The sequence below is a fragment of the Filicampus tigris genome, chromosome 3 (genome assembly GCF_054856515.1).
Source record: "Filicampus tigris isolate MCC_2025a chromosome 3, RoL_Ftig_1.0, whole genome shotgun sequence".
In the NCBI taxonomy this organism is placed as follows: Eukaryota; Metazoa; Chordata; class Actinopteri; order Syngnathiformes; family Syngnathidae; genus Filicampus; species Filicampus tigris.
Window position 1 is genome coordinate 18974577 of NC_141219.1, and position 15622 is coordinate 18990198.

The 15622-nt window shown below is 41.0% G+C and overlaps 1 protein-coding gene across 5 annotated transcripts in view; it reads left to right on the forward strand.

Moving 5' to 3' along the window:
• Positions 1-558: 558 nt before the first annotated feature.
• Positions 559-15622, forward strand: part of scube2 (signal peptide, CUB domain, EGF-like 2) — a 39319-nt gene continuing 24255 nt past the window's right edge. For 3 of the 5 annotated variants that reach the window (XM_086026254.1, XM_086026257.1, XM_086026258.1), the window contains exons 1-8: positions 560-854; positions 1180-1299; positions 2772-2897; positions 4460-4594; positions 6973-7098; positions 7197-7313; positions 11050-11139; positions 14769-14885. In XM_086026254.1, the coding sequence (XP_085882380.1) occupies positions 767-854; positions 1180-1299; positions 2772-2897; positions 4460-4594; positions 6973-7098; positions 7197-7313; positions 11050-11139; positions 14769-14885 (919 nt within the window). In that variant the 5' untranslated portion in view covers positions 560-766. Of the gene's footprint in view, positions 855-1179; positions 1300-2771; positions 2898-4459; positions 4595-6972; positions 7099-7196; positions 7314-11049; positions 11140-14768; positions 14886-15622 lie in introns of all 5 variants that reach the window. The other 2 variants (XM_086026256.1, XM_086026255.1) reach the window with 2 other exon arrangements.

Genomic DNA, 15622 nt, shown 5'->3' on the forward strand with positions numbered 1-15622 from the left:
CTTACATTTTCTGAACTCAATCAAGGTAACATCTCCTTAATGCTTTTTTGTAGCTCTTTGTTTTAACATACCGTTCAATTTAGGATGGAGGGCTTTTAATTGTGACTGCTTGAAGTTTCCGGTTGACTGACAAAACTGTGTTGCTAAGCAACCGCCTTGTTTGGTCAGCCACATTTACGTTGGAGCTAAATTAGAAAATAACCAGTTAGCCAGCGGAAACCTATAGTGATAGCCGCACTGAATGTTTGCTTTTCTAGTTCCGTAGTTTATTATTGTTGATTTTACAAAGCACACTAAACGTTTACGGAGTTTTACATAGCCAAGTCCCGTCAAGTGAAACAACACACACGCCGAACCGTAGATGGATTATTTAATAATTAAAAGCTTTTTTTGCTGAACGGACTGTAGTGCGTTTATTTTGTGTAAAACTACTTCCGGTGTAGTGCTCGTTAATACTTTACCTTGACGCTTCGTTGGTTCAAAAGCCTTTCCTCTCTCTCCGCTCTCTCCCGTGTACGCGCACACGCGCACGCCCTCATTCTCGTTCCCTCGGGCATACACACACGCACACACACACACCCACAGACACACGCACACGCACACACAGGCAGACCCACACATTCACTATTACTCACTCCTTTCTCTTTTCAAAAGGCCCTTGTGAGGCAGATTGACAGGCTAGAATGAAAATGAGGCGGACGCTTGGTCACGACTCCAGTGCGTACGCGTCCTTTTGAGCAGACCTCTAAACTTGGATCGTATCACCATGGGAGCTATTTGGGCTACAAGAGACTTTTGTTTGTTTTTGCTCTTGTTAAATAGTCGCCAAAGCGCTGCGCTTCCAGAGATTCGAGGTGGGACTGTGGCGTGCGTGTATGTGCGTGCGTGCGCGTGTGCATATATAGATATACGCGTGTGCGCGCGAGCGCGTGTGTTACTGTGTATGCGTGTGTGTTTGAGATGACTACTTTACGCACGCTTTCAAGAGTGCACTCTTGTTCTTTCCTCTTGCCCAATTTACACGTTACTATATGATTGTGGAGCTAAACTATAGCTCTCGTTTTCTCTAATGCGTATATTTCAATGTGGTTACTTTGACTCTAATTTGTACGTATTTGCGCCAAGCGGTTGGCAATGCTCGTTCAAATCCATGTTGACTGTGCTGTATGGTATTCCAAGCAGACCCATGTGCAGAGGGCAGTGATGGCTGTCACATAGATGCTATTTGTCAGACGACCCAGGGCTCATACAAGTGCACATGCAAAACAGGCTTTAAAGGAGACGGCCAACATTGTGAAGGTAATATATGTGCACATAGCATCATATCAGGGGGTTGTCAGGGACGTCATTCAGTATTACCTCTCAAACATGCTACTCAGACGCTCTCATACGCGACACCGAAACACGGTAGTAGTGTGTATATGAGTGTTTCAGAATGGTTCAGTTGTGTGCGACGGTGCTTTAGTAGTGTGCATGAGAGCATTTAGTATGTATAAGTGTTTTGGTTGTGTGCATAAGAGCATTTCATTAGTGTGGGAGATGTTTGACTTGTGTGCTTGAGTGCATTGCAGTAGTGTGTGACAGACAGCATTTCAGTGGTATATATGAGAAATTAAATGTCAGTAGTGTGTGTGAGTGTGTATTTATACATGTATACAAGATTTCAGTATTTGTATCAGAGCACATTAGTAGTATATATGTCAGCATTTCGGTAGTGAGCACGAGACCGTAATGAGAGCATTTTAATAGTGCACATGAATAAAAAAAAAATGTCAGAGTGTATGAGCAAACAGATTTCAGTGGTGTGCGTGAAAGCCTTTCAGTAGTGTATGAGATCATTTTTTTAGTGTGTATGAGAGCATTTTAGTAGGGTGAATGAGAGCATTTCAATTGTGAGTATGAGAGCATCAGTAATATGAATAAGAATGTTTCATTTGGTGTGTATGAGAACATTTCATTAGTATGTGCGAGAGTATTTCAGCGTGGTTGAGGCAAGTGTTTAAATGTTACATGTGAGTTTTTCAGTTGCCTATGTGAGAGCGTTTCAATAGTAAATGGGATCATTTTGAGTTTGTGTGTGTGGGTATGTGCGTGTGGGCGCGTGTGTGTGTTGAAGAGTTTTAGTAGAGTTTATATGAGCATTTCAGCAGTGTGCACGAGACCATTTATGTGAGAACATTCAATAGTGCACGTCAATAGAGTGTATCAGTGCATTTCAGTTGCGTGTGAGCGAAAAGATTTCAGTAGTGTGTGTGAAAGCATTTCAGTAGCGTGAGTGAGCCTGTTTATCAGGAGTGTATATGAGATCATTTCTGTAGTGTGTGACAGAATTTCCGTTGTCTGTATGAAAGCACTTCAATACCATGAGTGGGAGCGTTTCAGTAGTTTTTGACATTGTTTCAGTGCTACGAATGAGCATTTCAGTATTGTGTATGGAAGTATTCCAGTGGTGTCAATGAGAGCATTTTACCCGTGGGAATGAAAGTGTCAATAGTGTCAGTAAAAATGTTTCATTTTGTTGCTTGAGGGCGTTTCAGTAGGGCGAGATGGTGTTTCAGTAGTGTGGATACGAGTATTTCAGTATTGTGTGTGAGAGTTTCAGTTGTGCACATGAGAGCATTTCAATAGTGTGTGTGTGAGAGGAATTACAGTATGTCCCTGACGGCCCCTCCTAGCATAGCATCATTAGCCCACTCTGACCTTCTGGCAAATGAGCTGTACTGTACTCCTGTTGCTCAACCTCAATGATTTATGTGCCGCTTACTTCCCAGACATTGATGAATGCGACTTGGAGTACAATGGCGGCTGTGTACACGAATGCAACAATATACCGGGAAATTATCGCTGCACTTGCTACGACGGCTTCAATTTGGCCCACGACGGTCACAACTGTTTAGGTAAGATCAGCTGGGGGCGATTTTGATGGCACGCATCTCATTTGTGTTGGCTCCGTGCAAACTTTCTCACACTGACTCAGGAGTTCTTTTCTTGCTTTCAAAATCACACACAGAGAGAAAATGTAACCTAATACAAATAGTTTTGGTTTTGTTCATGCGCTGTCCCAAAAGTCGGATAAATATTTATGTCTGAAATGAAATGAAAAAGCTGTATTTACCATATGTTCGGGACAATCAACAAAACAATGATGTGATGGATTTGCATTTGCTGATTGAGTTGCACCAATGATTCTAAACCGGGGGGTGTCCAAACTTTTTTTTACCAGGCACTGCATTTAGAAAAAAATAATCAAACAACGTAAGGGCCATTTTGACATTTTCCTGTTTCAATTTAGTTGACAATCAACCTATGTATATAACAAAATACAACAATTCAAAACACAAATACCTCCAAAATGCCAGGAAAAGCCTACAAGAACAGCTAAACATAATATCGGGTGAATTTGAGGCACTTTGTGCTGATTCACATTTAACATGAGTTTGAATGTGATTGGTCTGATTGCAGCCATATTGGCAGTTATAAGGGGGTGTGCACACTTTTGAAACCACATTATGACCGTGGTTTATTATTACTTCCCTTCTGGAAAAGATTAAAGTCTGTGTAAAATGTCTTGTAAATGTGACACAACACAGAGGGAGTGTTGTTAACAACCCTGACAAATTTGAATGGTTAAAAAAAAAAAAAAAAATCACCAAGTATATAAAATGAAGCTTCAAACTCGTGAAACATCTGTTCTCTCCCATCGCCGATTCTGTGGGCGTGTCGTCTGAATGCGTTGAAACTATGCCCACCTCATATGTCAACTGTCAATCAAATACCACACATCTTTCTTTTGCCCGGACATCCCTACATGCTTGAGCTATGGAAATGCATCCGCTTAAAGCCTCCGGTGGCTTGGACATACATCATCGGGTCATTGCAGCTCAACGTCACAATTGTGCTGGATAACCGTTAACACAATCCAAAGCGCTCAGGTTCTTATGTAATTGTGACGGGGCGACGCAAAGTGTGTCTTATGGCGCCGTTTTAAGTGGTGAAAAGTCCTACTGCAACCCCACAGTTGCATACAACTCAGTCTTTGCTCACGTTTTCTGGAACTAGCTTCAAACAGGTATTATGTATGAAGAAACAAATCTCTGAATTCACTTGACAGGGGCTTCAACAAAACATTTTCATTTGAGTTGTACAAGTTATAGGTCACGTTAATGTTGAAAAAAGTTTTGAAATGGTTAATCTTGGTCTCATTTAGTCACAAAAACAAAAACCTGTCATTTCATCAGGGGTGTGTAGACTTTTTATCCACGCTGTATATATTGGGTGGCGTGAAATTTTCATTTCAGTACCTATATACTGTGGTCTACTAAAAAAAAACGGAAGACGGCCCGCAAATCATCGCAAACCCCCACACCAGCCCCCCCGTCCCCTTGCCTGCGCCCAGTCGTGGTTTGGACACCCCCTGGTCGTAAACACCCCCATGAATGGCTCCAACTTTAAATTTTAGATGTGGATGAATGCAAGTTCAACAACGGCGGCTGCCAGCACACTTGTGTCAACACCATGGGCAGCTATGAGTGCCGCTGCAAGGACGGCTTCTTCCTCAGCGACAACCAGCACACGTGCATCCACCGCTCTGTTGGTGAGTGTGCAACACGCCCACAACACGCATGGAATCATGGATGGAAAGCCGATTCATTTACTCCATATACTTCACATTTGGGCCCAAACAATTAATCAGCTGGCCGATGTAATTGACCGATATTAGATATGTTAAAATCGGCAAAAATAAATCAGACAATTGTTGTTATTGGTGTTATTTATTTATTTTTTTAAACATTAACACATTACAACGTCAGACAAGGATGATGACATTCAGATATTGCTCACTAAAATCGGCAAAAACTTGGTTTTACTTTGTTGTAAAGATGACTAAAAGACAAGGTAATGTAAAACAGTCAAATGTTCTGTCTGTAATTCAAATTTGTATTGTTGTAAACATTAAGGGACCAAAAAATAAGTTTTACAAATAATATTTTTTGTCTGTGCCACGTTTGGCCTACTAGCATGTTTGGAAAGCCATTTGAGCATTTATTTGATATCCTTGATATCCAGCTTTTAGCTTTCGTCCAGCTTTAGATATCTAGCATTAAGTTGTACTAGAAGGCCAAAAGTGGTTTCGTTAGTGTAAAAAAAATGGATGGAACACAAACATGTACACATGTAGACAATAACAGTCATATATTCTTTATCCTCTGCATAGAAAAACTAATATTAGTGCTGTATTGATAAGATAAGAGAGGAAGTGAGACGTCTCAATCTAGCGTTATTTTGAATCATTTGAGTTCTAGGCAGGACAAGCCCTGCTGCAATATGATTGGCCGCTGGTTATCAAGTCTAACGAATAAACGATCAAATGACTTTCCACACGCATGCACATCACTCAACATTCAAACTTTGAAGTGAGATTTTATTATGCTTGTGTCTCCTTGTGAGTGACAAATTCTCATACAAATTCAAGACTTCGGGGGCACAATCAGGCCTGACAGCTTCAAGCTGGCTTCCATCTCCTTTGCTTTTCATCCGCAGCGGCAACACGCTGTGGGAAAAAGGATGTCTGCGTCCCAGAGAACAAAACAAGTTAATAAGTGCAACACTCGCCCCTGTGTGCTCTGTGTCACACATCACACTGGAGCGCCTTTGTGCTCCCCACTCCATCGGGTTCTGACAGGCCTTTTAAATCCTGAGGACCCGGCCACTCAGCTGTGACCCATCTTTACAAATGCTCCATATCTCATTTTCCAGCTGAAAGCATCAAGGGAGCCCGATAGCGCACACAAGAACCATTTGACTGCGTCCACTGTGGAACCGCATATTCACCCCTTACCCTGGCAGTGAACGCAACTGAACACACTTTACACTAAGCAGTAGTTTGGAAAATAGTGAACAAGTCATCACTAGTTGAAGTTTACTGTCATGCTAAACGAAGTGAATTACACTTTGTGAATTCAAAACAATCATAGAGCTCAGCATGTCAGTCTGCTAGCTTAATACTAATGCTAATTAGCATCTATGCTGTGGTGCTTTAAAGAGAAAGTCAACCCAAACATATTTTTTTCAAGAATATGTCCTATGCAGGTCCACTAGTTGACATAAGGCATTCTTATCAATATTTGTGGAATAAGAGGTAATCCACCCGTTTTTAGCTATCTCTGGGGGCGGCCATTTTGTCACTTCTGTCAACTGAAAATGACATCACAACTTCTCAGGGCTCAGGTAACGGACAAATTATGGCTGACCTGTTTTCTGAAGCTGTGCTTCAGAGCGGATTGAACTAAATAACGGTGTAGACAGACAATAAAACAGTACTCCTATATTCTTTATTCTCTGCATAGAATTACCTCATATTAGTGCCGTACTGATGAGCTGAGAGTGGAGTTGAGACGTCTCAATAAAGCGTTATTGTGAATCCCACTCGACTACAGGACATTGATTGAGTGCTGCAAAGAGGCATCGTATGCTGAGACCTCAAGTGGAATTCATATTAACGCTTCATTGAACAGTACAGTCGGCCGGCTGCTGGTCTTATACTGCCCCCGGCTGGCCAAAGTGTGCAACTGTTTATTTCCTTTTAATTATGTGTATCTATATAAAGTAAAATATTATGGAGTGATATGTTTGCTCATTTTAATACACATTACAATATTTTTTTGTTGTACTTTGGGGAAACTGGAACGGATTCATATCATTTCCATTCGTTTCAACCGGAAAAGATGATTTGAGATACAATATATTTTTTTAGTTATGAGTGTGGCCACAGAACGAATTATACTCGTGTTTCAAGGCACCATTGTATTTCCTTAGTTAATAGTAACGTGGCAGTTCATGTTTTTGGATCGTTCCAAAGCGTGAGAACAATCAGCCCCGTGCTAATCTCTCAGTATGAGCGCCTTTTGTGTGGAGCCGCTCGCTCACTGTAGGAGTCTCGAGAGCCTCATTGTGTTCCTCTGTGCATCCCAGAGGGCCTCAACTGTATGAATAAGGAGCATGGCTGCGCCCACATCTGCAAAGAGACGCCCAAGGGAGGCGTGGCCTGCGAGTGTCGCCCGGGGTTCGAGCTGGCGCGCAACCAGAGAGGCTGCATCTGTACGTGTGAAGACCACAAACCCACACATGCACACACATTTGGGGGCTTACAATTGCTGACTATGAGGCTCATAGTTGTGTGTTGTTGACCCCCGTAGTGACATGTAACCATGGCAACGGGGGGTGCCAGCACACCTGTGAGGACACAGATAGTGGCCCCATATGCAAGTGTCACGTCAGGTACACACTGCAGCCTGACAGGAGGTCGTGTGTCGGTAAGTCTCTTCGCCTTATATTCATGTTTGTGTTTGTCATGCACACACACACAACATCTATCTATCTATCTATCTATCTATCTATCTATCTATCTATCTATCTATCTATCTATCTATCTATCTATCTATCTACCTACCCAGTTCGGAATTAATATTTCATATTTATCTAATAACATGACAAGGATATTTAGAAAATATGTGTATAAAAAATACGTAGGCCTAATACTTACAAAAAAGGCATCATGAGGGTTCATAACATGTAAAAGCAAACAGTGGAACCTTTGTTTTGAACACCACGAGCTCTATTTTCGTGAGACGCGTTAGACCCGATGCTAATTTCGCAGACGAGTGCGGGGGGGGGGCTGCGCTGCTGTGGGAGTGTTCACAGCCGACTTCAGTCCTGACCAATCAAAGCTGTCAAAGCAGCTCATTCACTTTAAATGTTGCTACTCGCACGAGATCTGTGCCGCGGAGTGAGAACTTGGAGATCTCCCCCATAGCTGTGCCCAGTGGGATGATTAAGAAAATTTAATACAAGGACTCAGAGGTGGGCGGCGCAGTGGTCGACTGGTTAGCACGTCCGCCTCACAGTTCAGAGATCGTGGGTTCGATTCCGACCCCGGCCTTCCTGCGTGGAGTTTGCATGTTCACCCCGTGCCTGTGTGGGTTTTCTCAAGGGTACTCCGGTTTCCTCCCACATTCCAAAAATATGCACGGTAGGTTAATTGATCACTCTAAATTGCCCCTAGGTGTGATTGTGAGTGCGGATGTTTGTCTCTGTGTGCCCTGCGATTGTCTGGCAAGTACATTATATACCAGCTACAACATATGCCCACTTGCCCATTTTACACTATCGCTCACCAATACAAGAGCTACTTAAAAAAAATCCGCTTTGACAAAGGTAATAATGTTGTTTTAAATGTAAAATGAGCTCATTTAAAAAAAAAAGTCATAACAACTTTCTGCGGTGAAAGCTTCTAATTTCCAAGTATTTCTGTGAATTACACCTGACAAAGAGCTGGCAAACCGTCAAAGCTGTAATTGCTACACAACTCCCTAAAGATTAATACTCCATTAAAGTCGAGGTTTAAGCTATAAAAAGCACGCAGACCTCCTTGTAGGTCAGTCAAGTGTGAATTCATGCTATGCAGACTATGCAGACCCAAATGTGCAGACCTCCATTTGGATATCACATAGAGTACTATCCAAAGATACCAAATATGTCAAGATTCATTTTGGGTGATTGAGTATTAAGTTATACAAAAGGCATCCAGAATATTTCCATTTGGTGGAATGGTATAGCTACAAAAACAGATATTGTGAGTGGGGCTAAGGATCTTTTCCAACCTCAGACCTACACAGGGGAGAAGGAACAGGGCAAAACTGCTTGTTAAAATAGTTTTTCAGTGTGTTTTGTCATATTTCCTGTCAAAATAGAACGAAAACTCCACCGCAAGTCGACGAGGGCACGGGCCGGGGGCCAGCCGAGTTTCAAACTTTGTTTCTTTAGTCAAGCAGAGCTTATTTTGATGAATGAATGAAAACACGGTAGCGGGGGAAAGCTCTCTGAGTGGGCCATGAAGGAGAGGGATCAGACTGCAGATATCAGGTGATATCTTTGCTCCACCGTGGTGGCTGTTGTGCATGTCGGTGTGTGTGTGTGTGTGTGTGTGCGTTTGCGTGTGTCTGTGTGTGTCTGTGAGGTCCAAACATATATCTGTGCAGCCTTGTTTCCAAATTGGGTCTCCTGTTGTACATACATACACACGGCCAAAATGTTCAAGTGTATACATGCTGCGTGATGAGGACTCACATCAGTGTTATTTTGGATGTATGAATTCTTTTTTTTTTTTTTTTTTTTTCAATTGTTGACTCACAACATCCAAACAGAAGAAAAAAAAACATAACACAACAAATTACTACTCCCATAAAGCATACCACCAATGAGCCACTGAGAACTACAGTGGGCTAACGCCATATTTGTCCTTTTTTAACACTTATGTGCAGTTAATTGGAAGAATATGGTGCTATTGTAACATTTTTTTCTTGCTCAAAATATGCGTCAAAAGTGACACCTGGCGCCAGGCATTATTGAGCTAAACGACCTCCAGTAGGCAAACCATAAATGAATCAGAAAAAAGAAAAATTTCTGAAGAAAACAGAATTTATACTGCCACATGCCTCATGAACTACCGGCATGTTCAAAACAAACACCCGTCACACCTCTTAGATAACATGATGTGTCGACGCTGTACGCTGAGGGTCAGGAGCAAAAATCACGGTAAAATAAATGTTTCATTTGCTATTATTTCACACGTATATATTTTCCATTGTTAAGTGAAATAGTCCTTTTTAATTGAAGTGGCGATAAAATGCGCTAAAATGATGATGCAACACAGAAGCAGACGACATTCTTGGGTTGAATTTTTGGCAGGCTGCAAGTGGATCATTTACGTTTGGCTTTAATTTAATCAATAAGAGGAGGACTCAAAGAGACATTGACTTATTTGAAAGTATAGGCGTCAACCTCGAAAGCATCTTTTTTCAAAGTTCAAAATGTTTTTGTTATACGTAGAAATATTTTTGCGATGTCTCTAGGGGTTAATTGATGTCATAAGTTTTTTTTATAAATTCAGGTAAATCTGAGGAACACCCCAAATTTGGTAAAAACAACTATCCAAAGTAAGTTCCATGTAAATGAGTCATATTTAAATCCCTCACATTTTATTGCAGCCATAAAACTTTAAATTGCTCTCCTGCGAAATGACAAAATGGCGTGAACCCACTTTGACTACCGACCAGTCCATGATGTACCCCGCCTCTCGCCCAAAGCCAGCTCGGACTCAAACTCACCCAAGTGAGGATAAGATGGAGTTAGACCACTTTTGTTGTCAGTGGCTCACATCCAAAACAAAACTGACCAAACATAAAAACAAATTAACTGAAAAAAAAAAAAACTATAAGAGAAAAAGTGCTGTCATAGAACTAAGACAAAAATCACTCGTTTATGTCAAGAAAAAAAGAAACACGTAAATAGGTTACTTATTAACAGTTACATGAATTATCAGTCTCAAGGCAACCATCTCCAACGTAATCATTTCCATTGCTTCGGTGAAACATTCTAGCGGGTTGGTGTCGTTGTAGCAATCCAGTTATTCGTCATAATTACCTGCTCTGTGAGAATGGAGAGAAAGATATTTTTACTCTTTGAAGCTAGATTTCCCAGTTTACAGTGGATACAAGTCTGCACACCCCTGTTCAAACACCAGGTTTTTGTGATTTATAAAAACGAAACCAAGTAAATGATTGAAGTACTTTTCAATTGGAAAAGAAAAAGAGGTGAACTAAATGAGTAAAATTGTGTTTTTGCACCAATCTGCACACCCTCTTATAACTGGGACATGGCTGTATTCATAATTAATCAATTGCATTCACACTCATATCAAATGGGAGTCGACACTCACTCGCCAGAATTTAAAATGCCTCTGATGATCCCTAAAATACAATTCAGATGTTCTAGTTCCCGATTTTTGTTTTGCTTTTTAGCGGAAGCCTGAGGGTTTAATGCTAACACCGACTGCTATTTGGAACTGTTCATAATTCATAATTCCCTCCACCTTGTGTAAGGCTCCCTCTTAAGAAAAAGCTATTAGTGCTCATCATGACTTACTTTGTTATGCCCAAGCAGCATGTGTGAATAGTGACTGTGCCCTAAGCTCTAAGCTTTGTGTCGCAGAGCGAGACGAGGCCACCACCGAGTCGTCGGACCACAACGCCACGTCCTTCGCCGAGGTGGACAAACGGGTCAAGCGGAGGCTTCTGATGGGTAATATAGCAGTCAGTCCTTTGGCTTGTGTGATGGCATGCGGAGCTGCCAGGAAGTGCTGGGCGTTGAAGAGGCGAAATGTCTAGTAAACCAGAGCATTCCTCAGCCTTTTGAGCAAACTGTGAAATGACTGCACACTGACCGTCTCGCCCACTGCTTCTTCCCTGAAAAATATGCACTTGTGACAGTGTGGCACATTTCACATTTTCCTTCCATTTGGGAAGGCTCGAGTGTGAAAGCCTTGACTCGACACTTTGGATTTCACAGATTTCCAGGTCACTCCTTACATGTTAGTCAAAAGACTTTGCTCAATGTGTGGCTCCCATATGAGCTCTTTCAAGTTCATAAGCAAACGTAAATCAAACAATGGCAACACTTAATTAAATCCCCCCCTATCGGGATTTTATTGTCAAATAATCATTTAATTAGTAGCTTTTGCTCACTCTAAGTCGGGGGCTTTGCGGGCCACATTGTAGTTATGGTTTCCCCCACAGGGCTGTTTTGACTGAAAACATATAAATGAATAATTGCCTCATTGAATTATTACATCTACACAACAAATTGATGCATAACTGGTTTAGACATCAGAAGTCAAGGAAATGGGTTGCAATGCCTCAACGTTATCAAAAGCAAAGACAATTTTCAAGTTTGGTAAAGCTCTTAGAACGAAACATGAAGGAGAGGCGCATGATTTGCTTTAGTGTGCCACAGGAAATGATGTGGCTGGCCGGGTCTGGGCCCTGTGCTCGTATAGTTGGAATAATTGGAATCTTTTATATTGTACAGTAGAGCCTTGGTTTTTCTCATTGATCCGTTCCAGAAAGTCTGAGAAAATTTGAATTGTACAAAATCCAAAGTAATATTTACAATAGGAAAGAATGTGGAACTAAGTCATCCGTTCCAGACACCCCAAAATGTCAACAAATATTGAATAGGTTTTTATTTTTTAACAGCTTGAGGAAATAATAACCCTCCCGGTTTGCTCTGCAACTATCAGACAAGTTGGGGCAACATTGGCCTAACAGCCTGCTAAAAATCAGATCTTCAAAATAAAAGGACACCAGTATTATAATACTCTCACTCCACTAAATTGTGGCTTATTTTGCAGTCACCCTCAAACTATTTTGTGCTTGTTTACGTGTGACATCATGTTCCCCGAGAAAGTGTAATGAAATTGTTTTATTAAACGCTGTGCTTTTATTTAGAATATATGATGTTGCCTGAGAGTTATTGCTTTGACTTGTAAATAATCTTGTATTGGGCAACATGCCTTGCCATATGCTGAATGCATGTTTACGCAATTTTACAAAATGCTTCAAATGAACACGCATCAATTCCAGGAAATGAGTGGACGAGTCACGCGTTATTTTTGTATGAAAACCAAACAGATGTACAAAGACCAAGACAAGATTTTAAAAAATCGTCAAAAATCGGCTTATGAAAACCGAGGTTCCACTGTTTATAAAAGTCATCCTTGATTCATCCGCATAACACTTGAACTATTACCTCATTCGACCCATGATATCCAAAGTGTGTTACCACTAATGGTACGCGGACTCCCTCGAGTGGTATGCAAAGAATCAACAAATAAATATTGCGTGTCATGTTGTATTATTATTATTTTTTTAATCTAGCACAATACATTTGTTAAGTAGTGCTTAGTAGTATTTAACTTTTTGGAGGATGCCTGGCAAGCTACTTTTCTAGTTGTCTCTGTAAAAGCAGATCTTTTTTTTTCACCAAACCGTGTAACTCTTTGAATCTTATCAGACTATGCAGGTAAGCCTAATGTTATGTCAGTTGACTACAATGTGTTCTTTGCGAGGACAACTTCAAGTGGTTCCAAAGATCATTGACAATGTGTAACCTTTTTAGTCATGTTGTTGTTCAACCACAATGACAGCGCAATGGAAAGCCGTTTAAGCATTTATTCCATGTCCTTGATATCCACCTTAAGGTGCATATTCTAGTATACACTTTATCCTCACTAGTAAGACAATTCAATGCACTAGTAGAATGACTAGGTAATTACCAGTTTTTTCACTACCGGTGTGTGCCTGATTTGGCCTACTAGTACAGCATTACTTGATATCCAATTTAAGGTCCATGTCCATGTGCTAGTATTCTCTTTGTCGGTAGGACAACTTTGTCAAACGAGTAGGACAACTACATGCTACTAGTGACTACATGCTACTAGTGAATCAAAACTGTTGACACTAGTTGACAATAGTGGGCTACTAGTATTGTGCTAGTGACATGATACAATTGTACTAGTTAACATCTAGTGCTTCACTACTAACAATAGTAGTAGTGTACAGATGTACATACTACATAGTACATTTCTGTACATTTTACTCTAATCAAGGAAAATTATATTCTGAAAACGGCCATATTTGGTCCCAGTCCGAACAGAGTCAAATTTACCCTTGGTAGAGAGTAAATTTTACTGAAAGTAGTGGATTCATTTTCCTACAACAATTAAAATAAACTTTTATTCGATGACAACGTAAGTTACTCACCCACATTTTACACTGTGAGAGTTGGGGGCGGAGCCTGATCATTTTGATCCATCCTGACGATTTACTCCCGCTCTAGTGGCCGCGGACTGTAGTCCAAAATGTTTAAACACAGCTCAGTGAGAGGGGAAAAATGTGACTCTATATACGGTATTACTCTACCAATTTTACTGTGTAGTAACACTACTAGACCCAACTGGTAGGCAAGTACTAGTAGCCTACTGGATGCCACTCATAGCACCAAAATGTCCGTTAGTACTTTTGCCTTACTAGTAAAATGTAATATGTGCACGACATACTATACCAAAATTGGCCTACTAATGTGCAGAACTGTCGTACAGTAGTGGAAAAATTTTGTTCTACTAATGCGCCCTTGCTTGCCATGAAGCTGGTTGAGCATGTATGCGATATTCTACTAGTACCCTGATTTATGATTGGCTACTATGGCGCTGTGCATAAATGCTCAAAGAGTTGCTTAACGTCGACGTACTAGTACGCTCTTTGTCCTTCCTCATCAATAGGAGAGTAGAACATCTTCATGGGACAAGTGATGAAAAACTGGGCACTAGTGCTACTAGTGAAGCAATAGATGTTAACAAGTAGACTTTTAGAATGTCACTTGTAGAATGCTTTTGACAACTTGTGCACAGTTTTGCCCTTAATATTAAGACAGTGGTTCTACCAGTGTGCTGAATTGTCTTACAAGTGAGGACAAAGGGTCTACTAGTACATGAACCTTAAACTGGATTTCAAGGATATGGTAGAAATGCTCAAAAAGCTTTCCGTACAATCCTGTCGCTCCACTGTGTTTGTTGGATAAGAACAGCAACAGAGAAAATAACAAAAAATGAAAGAAAGTCAGAAGATAAAGTCATCAACAAAGAAAAAACAAATATTACACTTTAGAAAAGGAATGGAAAGGAAAGGAATGTAGTAACGTTAAGCAAAATCTTCATCATAATATCCAATAATGACTTCAATAATATCATATGCTGTGCAACCAAAGCGATGAGCACTAGAAATAGAAAAACTCTCCACAGTCGCTTGGATGTTGTGTCTACTGCGGGATTTCATCTTTCCCACCCATCTGCATATTGTGTGCTGTCCTTGCAGAGACCTGCGCAGTCAACAACGGCGGGTGCGACTGCACTTGTAAAGACACATCAACGGGCGTGCGCTGCAGCTGCCCCGTTGGCTTCACGCTGCAGCCGGATGCCAAAACTTGCAAAGGTCCGTCTGCCGCTCAGAGCAGCCGCACCGAAGCCACCCTGTCGTCTTGTTGAGAACATCTGACATTACGACAAGCCGTTCGAGCCTTTATTCCATATCCATGATATCCATCTTGATACACGTAAAATGTACTAGTACACTCTTTGTCTAAGTAAGACAATTCAGTGCAGAAGTAGAATGACTAATACACACGGGAAGAACGACTGTGTATTACTAGTAATGTTTTCCCACTGCTGCCTTCCGCAACTATATGACATTTCTGCACACAAGTAGCACAACTTCATATAACCCGTGAGGCAAAACTGTGCACTCCCTGGCTTACGTGCCCTACTTGTACAGTACTACTAATGTAAGTAAGCATTAGATATTTAACTTGTAATTTTCTTTTAATAATGTCACGAGTAGTACAAGTAGCACACAGCTGCCCACAAGTACACAGTTTTGCGTCTTTGTTAATACTGTATGTAGCACATCTGCACACTACTAGTTGTACGGTACAAGTGGAGCACTAGTTGGTCACTAATTGGTGAATTTTCTTAGACCACTATTCATACTAGTAGCATGGAGTTGTCAACTAGTGCACAGTTTTTCCTCACTATGCCAAAGTTGTCCGACTTTTGAAGACAACGAGCATACTAATACTAGTACAGGGGCCTAATCTGGATAGCAAGAATAACGAATAAATACTCAAACGGCTTTTTATTAAAACATTCGAAAATGCATTTGATCCTTCACGC